Raw genomic sequence first — 11,902 nt, 5'->3', positions numbered from 1 at the left:
CTCCTTCTCTTCTTCCCCTTTTCTTTTTCCTCCTCCTCCTCCTGGTTCTCCTTTATAATTTTAATTTGCAGCACTTCTACATTCATCCATCTATTTCTTGTAACAAGGGGTTGTTTCTGAACAGAGAAATAAAAAGCAGCAGCAGCTCCTTCTCCTCCTCCTCCTCTCCTTCCCCTTCTCTTCCTCTTCCTCCTCCTCTCCCTCATCTTCCCCATCCCACTCTGGTCCACCCCTTCTTCCTCCACCTAAAGGCCAAATGGATATGTTTGGAAACCTCAATACTTCCATTCATGATCCCAAGGAGACATTTTGGCACAAACACCAGGATCTCCACCAAGTTTGGGGAGGATGTCGTGCAAATGACGTTAGCCGAGGAATTTCATCTCCTTTTCCAGCTGTTGTTTGTGTAACTGTGGCTTTGGGTAGGAGTTTGTGTGCTGCCACCCCCAAAGGGCTCTGGGACCACTTGTTAACTTTGAGGCATAGTAGTAGACATACTACTACTCACCCGTCGGCATCTTTCAGAGATCTGATCAAAGACGCAAAAATGGTGTGCTCTTTTCGGAGAGTTTCAAGCATCTCGGAGTATTCGGATTCCTTGATCCTCTGAAAAGAAAAAGTAGCCTGTTTATCTTAAGCAAAACAAGTGGTGCGGTGGCCTAGAAGGGGAGCCCTCGCCTCACAATCAGAAGGCTGGGAGTTCGATCCCAGGTAGAGGCAGGTATTTCTCTCTCTGGGCACAATGAGAATTTATTGGCTGAACAAAACTCCTCATTGGCAACAAGAAAGGCATCTGGCCAGTAATCATTCAGTTGCCCAGACTCTGCCCCACAAGGGATTATGGGATTATTAAATGAAGATGACGACGATGATGATGATTTTGTTATCCAACTAGGGAATGGTGCGGTGGCCTAATGGTGGAGCTCCCACCTCCCAATCAGGAGGCTGTGAGTTCAATCCTAGGTAGAGACAGATAGTTCTCTCTCTGGGCACAATGAGAATATATCTGCTGCGAACTCTGCATTGGAGACAGGAAGGGCATTCGGCCAGTAAATTCTCAGTTCCATTCAGTTGCCCAGACTCCGCACCACAAGGGATTATGGGGTTATTAAACGAAGATGACAATGATTTCATTATCCAACTGGGGAGAGGTGCGGTGGCCTAGAGGTGGCGGTCTCGTCTCACCATCCGGAGGCTGTGAGTTGGATCCTAGATTTCTTTCTCTGCCACCCACATCCATCCACTCCCATCCATCCACCCATCTGGAACCCTGCCAATTATTCTATTTGTGACTAGCCTTGTTTCCCTGAAAATAAGGCCCCTGGATAATAAGCCCAATCAGGCTTTTGAGCGCATGTGCTACAATAAGCCCTCCCCCGAAAATAAGCCCTCCTCGAAAATATTGCAACACAGCAGCAGCCATGAGGTGACCCCGCTCGCCGCCTCCTGCACCTCAAAAATAATAAGACCTCCCCGAAAACAAGGCCAAGTGCTTATTTCGGGGGTCAAAAGAAAATAAGACTGAAAATAAGATTGAACTCACAGCCTCCTGATTGTGAGGAGTAGAGCTCCATCACTAGGCCACCGCACCACTCCCTAGTTGGATAACAAAATCATCATCATCATCGTCATCTTCATTTAACCACCCCATAATCCCTTGTGGGGCAGAGTCTGGCAACTTTAAAACAGCCTTTAAATGCATTGTATGGCACAGATTTCCCAGGAATTTTTTTTAAAATATATAATTGGGAGAAGGTTCAGTCAAACAGAGCAGGTTTTACCTCTAATTCGTGCATCATTTTGGTCACCAGCTGCTCGGATTGGGCTGCGCATTTCTCTTCGATCAAGGCTTCGTTCTGTCTCTCAAGACTCTCTTTATTTTTCTCCAGGTTTTGGAATTTAGTCGACCATTCCTGCAGCCTCAAATCTTTCTCTCTAATGACCCCGTCAAGAGTCTGTGTATAAAAAAACACACAGACATACAAACACAAAAACACACAACAAAACAGACAAAGCGTTGCTTGTCGTTAGCAGGCAAATCGCTAGGAAGTGAGGCGTTTTCTTTGTTGTTCTGTTTTGAAAAGACCAAAAACATTGATGTCAATCGTTGGCGTGCCCTTACAGTTCCAGCAAAGGAACCTTGAGAAATTGGCTGTGCAATTTTCTTTAAAAGCCACGGGCCGTTCAAGGAAATCAGGAAGTCTTGAGTTAACGAGGGAGGAAAGTCAGAAATAACAGAATATCAGAGTTGGAAGGGACCTTGGAGGTCTTCTAGTCCAACCCCCTGCTCAATCAGGAGACTCTATGACAGCGAACCTTTTTCACCTTGGGTGCCTAAAGCCTCATACTTCTCCAGTATTTGAGGGGCTGCTACAAAGAGGAAGGGGTCAACTGATTCTTCAAAGCACCTTAAGGCAGGACAAGCAACAATGGATGGAAACTAATCAAGGAGAGAAGCAACCTGGAATTAAGGACAAACTTCCTACAAGTGAGGACAATTAACCAGTGGAACACCTTGCTACCAGAAGGTGTGGGGGCTCCATTACTGGAGGTTTTTAAGAAGAGACTGGACAGCCCACTTGTCTGAAACGGTATAGGATCTCCTGCTTGAGCAGGGGGTTGGACCAGATGACCTCCAAGGTGTCTTCTAACTCTATTCTGATTGAAGTTAAAGATTAATTGTTCTCACTGTCAGGAAATTCCTCCTTAATTCCAGGTTGCTTCCCTCCTTGATTAGTTTCCATCCGTTGCTTCTTATCCTGCCTTCTGGTGCTTTGGAAAATAGGTTGTCCTCCTCGTCTTTGTGGCAATCCCTCAAATATTGGAAGATGTTATCCTGTCACCCCTAGTCCTTGTTTCATTAAACTAAAAGGTAAAGGTTCCCCTTGCACATCTGTGCTAGTCCTTCCTGACTCTAGGGGGCGGTGCTCATCTCCATTTCAAAGCCGAAGAGCCAGAGCTGTCCGAAGACATCTCTGTGGTCATGTGGCTGGCATGACTCAATGCCCAAGGCGCACGGAACACGATTACCTTCCCACCAAAGGTGGTCCCTATTTTTCTACTTGTGTGCTTTCCAACTGTTAGGTTGGAAGAAGCTGGGACAAGTAATGGGAGCTCTCTCCGTTATGCAGCGGTGGGGATTCGAGCTGCTGAACTGCCGACCTTTCTGATCGACAAGCTCAGCGTCTTAGCCACAGCGTTCCCCTTTCGTTAAATGAGACCCATCCATTTCCGTTCTTCATAAACCATCAAACCATGAGGCTCTGCCTCTTTAACAACATCCGGACTTTCCCACCAAAGCTCCTTACCTGGAGCAGCTCATCTTTCTGAGCAACGCCGTCCGTCAGGCGCGCGATGACCAACTCTTGGTTCTGCAACCTTTGGTCCTCCTCGCCTAAGAGGACCTGGTAATGCAACTCGATCGCCTTTTCCTTCTCAGCCAACTCATTTTGAGTTTTTTCCAACTGGTTGCGAAGGTCCTGGCCGGGGAGAAGGAGACCAAGAAAGCACAAGGGGTGTTATTGGGAGAGATCAAGATATGGTTGTGACCTAGACTTCCCCAGCAGCACGAAGCCGATAAACCCCTTTTATTTAATTTGCTGTGAATTCTGCTCATTCAAGGGAGGATTTACAGTCACAGACCTTATCTGGCTTGGAGAGCTGCCATGCCAAGATCTGCAAAACTTGGCAAGGAGTCTCGGAGAGTCATGAGCCAATTAAGCGAAGTAATTGTCTCCTGCAAACTGCACTCCCCTTTTGCTCCTTTTTTATTTTCTCTGGGAGGGGCCATTCATCATCCACCTACAGCCTTACTCCCAAGTCAGCCCTTGTTCTTTAGCTGCTCCCTTCGTCTGGCAACTCTGTGCATGCGCACACTGGGAACAGGCTCCAGCTGTTCTTCTGCCTCACTGATGTCTGACTCTGAAGGCAGCTGATAACTGGCATACGGCCCTGACTCCCTCTCTGCCTCTAATGCAGAGCCCTCATCCGAGCCTTCCCCAGACTCCAGGACCGACCCATCTTCCTCCCCAACCTCCTCACTTTCCAACTCTGCTGCCAGCTCCGCAAGCCACTGTTTTGCCATGCTTCACAAAAAAGCCACATGAGAATCAAGAGATGGACCCTTCCCTCTTTTACCTCAGAGTTGAATACAGGTAGTTGCTCAACTTACAACAGTTACAGCAAAAATGAAAACATTGGGACTCGGGACGGTTTTTCACACAACCATTGTAGCATACCCACAATGAAAATTCAGGTGCTTGGTTGCAAAACTCATCGTTATGCCGGTGGCAGTGATCCTCTTTTAGCGACCTTCCGACAAGCAAAGTCAACGGAGAAGCCTGGATTCGCTTAACAACCGTGTCGTTGATTTAATGAATGCAGTGATTTGCTTTTGCCCAGGTTCGCCTGGTGCACCAGTTGCGGCCCTACCTGGACCGGGAGGCACTTCAAATGGTCACTCATGCCCTCGTCACCTCAAGGCTTGATTACTGCAATGTGCTCTACATGGGGCTGCCCCTGAAGAGAGTTCGGAGACTACAGTTGATCCAGAATGCAGCCGCGCAAGCGATATCAGGTGTACCTAGATACACCCATGTTACACCTATCCTCCACGAGCTGCACTAGCTTCCCATCGGTCTCCGGACGCGCTTCAAGGTGCTGGTTGTCACCTTTAAAGCCCTACATGGCCTAGGATCTGGCTACCTGAGAGACCGCCTCCTGCCACATACCTCCCAACGACCTATAAGATCTCACAGGCTGGGCCTCCTCCGGGTGCCGTCAACCTGGCAATGCCGGCTGACGACCACTCGGGGGAGGTCTTTCTCTGTAGCTGCTCTGGCCCTGTGGAACGATCTGCCCGTGGAGATCCGGACCCTTCCCACTCTCTCGGCCTTCCGAAAAGCCACTAAAACCTGGCTGTTCCGGCAGGCCTGGGGCTGTTGACGCCATAATGAGGCCCAGCCCCATCTAGGACTGAGTGTATGGTGTGTTGCTTTTAAATCTATCTTTTCTTTTTCCTATATTTTAGTTTTTATTTTATTCTTGTATTTGCAAGCCGCCCGGAGTCCTACGGGATTGGGCGGCATATAAAATTTATTAAATTCAAATTCAAATTAATAATTGTGGCAAGAAAGGCCGTTAAGATGGGGCAAAATTCACTTAACAGCCATCTTGCTTAGCAACATAAATTTTGTATTAGAAAATGAAATACATTAACACTGCTCATGATATACAGCTAAATAAAATAACATCTATTAATTGTGGATAACCAATTAGGTAAAAAGCTTGTTACATTAAAACTGAATTTGATTATATATGCCACCTATAGAAATTAGAACAACAAATGGAAAATGAAATGATAAATTTGGTGTATTTTTCTGAAAGGGCAAAAAAATGACCTTGTACTATGTGTTAAGAAAAATTTAAATTTAGGATGGAAAATTTAAATTTAAGAAAATAATAGGGGTGAAATTGGAATGCCAATGCAATGTAAAACAAATTATATATAAGAGAGAATGTAAAAGGGGGAAAAACACTTTGTTTGTAAAAAGAATTTAAAATTCGTAACAATTTTTTTAAACAAAAAGCTATTGGGAAAAAATATTTGGGCTCAAATGTAGTCGTAAGTTCCCTTTATTTTTAAATTTAAATATTTAAATATTTTTACATTTAAACGGGACAAATTTAGTCCGATGATTTCCCAGCATAGGCAATTAAAAGATCTTTACGCTAAGGACAAAACGGGACACCCAAGAAATGATTATTTTGGGGGTAGGAACTGGACTGCAGCTAAATCTCTCATTATTATTTTTTTTTTCTATTTATACATCCTGTATATTCGAAAACGTCTCTTTATTTCCCTGTTCGGTTTGTAAATATTTCTGTTTGGAGCTGCCTGATCTCATTTGAAAATCTGTACCAGCTTCTAGCTGTCTGGAGATTTCTTAATAGGTGTGAAATCTGCTTAAGAGCCCTGAGATGTAACAAGCGCAGTAGGGAAAAAAATGAAAATAAAAAAAATCATCGTCTGCCCATCGCTCAAATGTAGCTCTAGAGAATTGCAGTTCTGGGTCAAATCTTGCAAAACTTCTCCCCAGAGTGAAAATATTTTTGCACATTAAGGCAGGCCAACAACAAGTGGGTTTTTTTTAAGATAAACCCCCAGCCAGATGCTCAGAAGTTATTCCAGTTTTTTTTAAAAAAAAACCACATATAACTTTTAACGCTGCCCTGAAAAAAATGGGAAAGAATTCAGTAGAGAAACAGAATTTATAAACTGGTGGTCCTGTGGCACCGAATGCATTTGCGATAAAACCCATTCCTTAAAAATAAAAGTTGACCCGACACTGTTCTCTTAAGCAATTATTGAAGGTGGGGCCTTCTCTGTGCAGGGAATCCTCGACTTACGACCACAACTAAGCCTGGAATTTAGGTTGCTAAGTGAGACATTTGTTACGTGAGTTTTGCCCCATGGGGGTGGCTTTTCTTGCCACGCTTGTTATGCGAATCACTATTAAGTGAGGGACACAGTTGTTAAGTGAATGGCTGTGGACATTCCCTGGGGTGCAGCGATCGTCATAAATTTGAACCATCTGAATCTTGATCACATGACCATGGGGAGGCTGCAAAGGTTGTAACTGCGAAACACGGCCCTAAAATACTTTCTTCCGTGCTGTTGTAACTTTGGTCAGTAAATGAATTGTTGCAAAACGAGGACCTCCTCTACATACCAATTCGATCGAGTCCATTCCTGACTAGCTAAAGGTAAAAGTTCCCCTCGCACATCTGTGCTAGTCGTTCCCGACTCTAGGCGGCGGTGCTAATCTCCGTTTCAAAGCCAAAGGGCCAGCGCTGTCCGAAGACGTCTCCGTGGTCATGTGGCAGGCATGATTCAACGCCGAAGGCGCACGGAACACTGTTTCCTTCCCACCAAAGGTGGTTCCTATTTTTCTACTTGCATTTTTGATGTGCTTTCGAACTGCTAGGATGGCAGAAGCTGGGACAAGTCACGGGAGCTCACTCCGCTACGCGGCACTCAGGATTTGAACCGCCGAACTGCCGACCTTTCTGATCGACAAGCATGGTGTCTTAGTCATTGAGCCGCCCTGTCTGTTTTATAATTATAAACGATCTTTATATTTAATTCATACCTAACAATACTCTTTCTTCATCTAATTTCTACCTCTTATCTCTAACCAGTCATATAATCTATTCCGTGTTAAGTAATATTCTGTCGTCTTTGTCCTTTATTTTTAATGTCAACCTGTCCATCTCTGCACGGTCTAATATTTTCCAAATTGCATCCTCATCTAATGAAGCGTTCTCATTTTTTCCAATATTGTGCAAATACAATCCTTGCTGCTGTCTCTTCCCACCAAAGCCGGTTCTTATTTTTCTACTTGCATTTTTAACATGCTTTCGAACTGCTCGGTTGGCAGAAGCTGGGACAAGTCATGGAAGCTCACTCCGTTATGCGGCACTAGGGATTCGAACCGCCCACCTTTCTGATCGACAAGCTCAGCGTCTTAGCCATTGAGCCACTGCCTTATTGATCTCCACTAATTCCCCCCAAAAAGGGATAAATGTTTGCTTCTGGATTATCCAGAGTTTCCTTTTCTAAAAGCCGACCTACGGCGGGAATTTTCCAAAGTTGAAGTTCAGAAAACTGCTGCTTATTTCTCTTAGGGGTCCCAGTTGACTTCTGAAGAAGTCTCCGATCACACAATTAATTTCTTAGCCTTAACTTGCCCCTTAAAAGTTGCAACCGGGGGGGAAAAAATGAGGCTATATATTTTGCCTATAACTCCTGGAGCCAAGGCTTTTGATAGAAATTGTAAATAAATCAAAACTGTACCAAGCCGTACAAAATCTCTCATCAGCCTGGCTCAGGTGGCCGAAGATATTGAACACACATAAAAAATACCACATGTGACTTGTGGAAGGGAATTTGAGTTGCTGCTACCCACAATTAAACCGCAGGTGGCATTAATATCCCAAGAGCGCCTTGCTTACCGAAGCCGCTCGCCGCACCTAACCAAGGATGGAGGCTGCCATCCTTAGCGTTATTCTATTTTAGAAATCGTTTTTCGCTTCTCATTCCTTCTCCCCCCCTCTTCTGAATTAGATGTAAAGAAGCCAAAATAAAATAAAATAAAACGGGAGAACGGTTCATTGTGTGAGTTTTATGGACTGGCAAACCCAGCGCAGCAGCTGTCTCTCGCCCGCCGTTAAGGGAGAGGGGAACGCGGCCCGGCTCGCTCACAAAAAGCTTCGCGTGGTGGCCCTCAAAGAGACTGAAGGAAACACTGGGGTACCCTTTTCGCTCCCGCTTGCCTGCTGGAGGAGCAACAATTGCACACCCGGGGGCCCTTGGTGCAATGTATTTAATAACATCAGGAACCGTGTGTGTATTTTGCACACTTCATCAAACAAGTGGGAAGCTCGGATTGTAAAAACAGAGGTAGGTCACAACGGAGCCTAAATTTTCAGAGGCTAAATGAGAGGTTGAGCCAATCCCGCCCTGTTTTTACGACCTTTCTTGCCACAGTTGTTAAAGTGAATTGCTGCTTATCTCTGTTTCAAAGCCGAAGAGCCAGTGCTGTCCGAAGATGTCTCCGTGGTCATGTGGCCGGCATGACTCAACGCCGAAGGTGCACGGAACGCTGTTCCCTTCCCACCAAAGGTGACTCCTATTTTCCTACTTGCATTTTTTAACGTGCTTTCGAACTGCTAGGTTGGCAGAAGCTGAGCTCACTCCGTTACGCGGCGCTAGGGATTCGAACCGCCAAACTGCCGACCTTTCAGATCGACAAGCTCCGCGTCTTCGCCCCTGAGCCGCCGTGTCCCATTAATGAAAGATGTTATGCAAGGCTTTAAACTGGGCAAGCTTGGGCCCTTCTGAACTATGGGAATTTTATCTCTTACATCAGTCCTAGTCAGGATTTTATTTCTATTTCACTCTATGAAGCAAAAGATAAATAACGCAGCGAAGAGAGCTGTAGAATAGGATTAGCATCTGGACTCTGGTACCAGGACTGTGGGGAGAGGATCAGGGTTTGACCCCACGAAGGACTTAAGTCAGCATATATAATTCTTACAGGGATGCGGTGGCTCAGTGGCTGAGCTTGTTGATCAGTAAGGTCAGCGGTTCGAATCCAGAGCACCGCATAACAGAGTGAGCTCCCGTGACTTATTCCAACTTCTGCCAATTAAGCAGATCGAAAGCATGTCAAAAATGCAAGGAGAAAAATAGGAACCACCTTTTGTGAGAAGGTAACAGCGTTCTGTGCGCCTTCGGTGTTGAGTCATGCCGGCCACATGACCATGGAGACGTCTTCGGACAGCACTGGCTCTTCGGCTTTGAAACAGAGATGAGCACCGCCCCCTAGAGTCAGGAACAACTGGCACATATGTGCGAGGGTAACCGTTACCTTTACATAATTCTTGGTCAAACCAGCCTGCCACCCATTCAGACATAAATGGACAGAGCAACAAAAATTGTATTCAGGAAACAGTAGTATTTTTGGATCGACGAGCAACTGGCAAGCTTCCATCCTTATTCATATATCTTGGATGGAATTAAATTTCTGTATACATACTAACACAGGTGCACCTGGCCATAAACCCATGGAGCTCATCTGCTACTAGTAGCTTTTCATTCCTATTGGGTGAATTATGCAGCTGTCCTTCCCAGCTCAACATATCCGAAATATCAATATTAGAGAATTTATGGAGCTCAGGGTTGAGCTGTGGAGCCCTCGGTGCTCTCTCAGCTGGGTTGTTTGCCCAAGCGAAATCCGAAAACGCTGGGGAATTCTTGGAAGCTCGGCGCACAGACACCATCAGCCATCAATGGGCACATAGAGATAAACCACGTTTACAAAGCATTCAAAAGAGACAATGAAGAGGCTAAGGAGGAAACAAAAAGGCTAGAATGTATCCTCTTCTTCAGCAAGTGACACCCAGATAAGAAGGGATTAACACCAGACAAACAATCAAGCAGAAAACAATACCCTAGGAAAGGAATTACCAAGGAGTAAATGCACTGTGGGCCAACACTGACAGGGCAAGCTACTGTACATAGAGGGAGGAAACCCCACACTCACTAGCACTGATGATGTTACCTAGTCAGTTAATGAAATGTCTGCAAGCAAACAACCAAACTCTGAGAGCACCCCACAGTTTTCCTCCTCCTCCTCCTCCTCCTCCTCCTCCTCCTCCTCCTCCTCCTCCTCCTCCTCCTCCTCCTCCTCCTCCTCCTCCCCAAGGACCCCCACAGTTCACCTTCACTTCTACCACCAATGATGTTATCTAGTTTGGTAATGACATTTCTGCAAGAAAAGAACAAAGCTCAGAGAGCACCAAGAACCTCACACTCCTCCTTCTTGCAAACCCCATTCCCTTCTAGCACTGAGAACGTTACATAGTTGGTTCATGAAACATTTGCAAGAAAACCACCAAGCTCAGAAAGCACCAGGCCCCTTATCTATTGTTCCACTTCCCTCCTCTTCCTCCCCTCTTCTTCCTTTTTCTTCTTTTCTGTCCTCCTCTTCTTCTTCCTCCTCCTCCTCTTACTCCTTTCTCTCCTCCCTCTCCTCTTCCTCCTTTTTCTTTTCTATCCTCCTCCTCTTCCTCTCCTTCCCCTCTTCTTCCTCCTCTTCCTCTTCTTCCCCTCCTCTTCCTCCTTTTTCTTTTCTATCCTCCTCTTCCTCCTTCCTCTTCCTCTCCTTCCCCTCCTCCTCCTCCTCTTACACCTTTCTCTCCTCCCCCTCCTCTTCCTCCTTTTTCTTTTCTATCCTCCTCTTCATCTTCCTCTCCTTCCCCTCTTCCTCCCTTTTCTTCTTTTCTATCCTCCTCCTTTTCCTCCTCCTCCTCCACCTTCCTCTTCCTCTCCTTCCCCTCTTCTTCTGTTTTCTTCTTTTCTGTCGTCGTTGTCCTCCTCCTCCCCCCAAACCCCACTCTCTTCTACCACCATTGATGTTACCTAGTCAGGTAATGGAACTCCTGGAAGAAAAGAGCAAAGCTCAGAGAAAGCATCAAGCACTCCAGATATCCCACATGCCTCGGTCCAGCATATCCCATCCTTGATTATGCGCCAAGACTGCAACTCCCATCATCCCCATTCAGTCCTGGCAAACTAGAGGAAGGGGAACGATGGAAAAAGCGTCTCCACCCATTTGCAAACCAAGAGGGTTGCTGCACATTGGAACATCACGGCAGATGTTAAATGAAAATAACACAGTTGTTAAGTGAATTTTGGCTTCCCGACTGCCGGTTGGAAGGGGATGACATTGCTCCCAAGACCCTGAAACCATCATAAAAGTGAGTCAGCTTGTCAAGCATCCGAATGTAAATCACTTGACCATGGGGATGCTGAAAATGGCCGAATGTGTGAAAACGTGAGCCATGAGTCACTTTTTTCAATGCCGTTGCTAATTTAGAATGGTCACTAAATGAACTGTTGTAAATCAAGGACTACCTGTATTGATAAGAGATTCTTTTCAAGTGCTAGAAATCCCTGATTTTCAGGCAAAAAAGAAGGTGAAAAATCTGATACTCATGAAACAATTAGGGCATTTTTAGGAAACCTTACAGAAAGAATGATAATTTGGGCTAAAGGTTTTGGGTACAATACTGAATTGGAGCACTGGGAAAAATTATGTGGGGGAGGGAATTATAAATTGACAATGTCAGCATCATACAAGGAAAACATCTACCAAATGTTTCATAGGTGGCATTTACCACCAGTGAGATTGGCCAAAATGTTCCCAAATAAACCACCAAATTGCTGGAAATGTAACCACCAACTGGGGACTTTCCATCCTATATAGTGGACGTGTCCAAAAGCTAAAGAATTCTGGACAAAAATTCAAAAACGGTTAGAAGAAGTAACATGTGACAT

General features: G+C 45.4%; 1 protein-coding gene across 1 annotated transcript in view; it reads right to left on the bottom strand.

Annotated features, from left to right (window-relative positions):
* CDK5RAP2 (CDK5 regulatory subunit associated protein 2) overlaps positions 1-11,902 on the bottom strand; it is a 97,037-nt gene that overhangs the window by 64,237 nt on the left and 20,898 nt on the right. Inside the window, exons 13-15 of the mRNA XM_087704645.1 lie at positions 3,309-3,479; positions 1,782-1,955; positions 509-606 (exon numbers count right to left, since the gene is read on the bottom strand). Of these exons, the coding sequence (XP_087560771.1) occupies positions 509-606; positions 1,782-1,955; positions 3,309-3,479 (443 nt within the window). The remainder of the gene's footprint in view (positions 1-508; positions 607-1,781; positions 1,956-3,308; positions 3,480-11,902) is intronic.

This window comes from Thamnophis sirtalis, unplaced genomic scaffold, assembly GCF_051295495.1.
Source record: "Thamnophis sirtalis isolate CommonGarterSnake01/CBP01778 unplaced genomic scaffold, rThaSir2_p1.2 scaffold_2, whole genome shotgun sequence".
Classification (NCBI taxonomy): domain Eukaryota; kingdom Metazoa; phylum Chordata; class Lepidosauria; order Squamata; family Natricidae; genus Thamnophis; species Thamnophis sirtalis.
The sequence above is the reverse complement of the archived record's forward strand: the minus strand, read 5'-3'. Positions and strand labels throughout refer to the sequence as shown.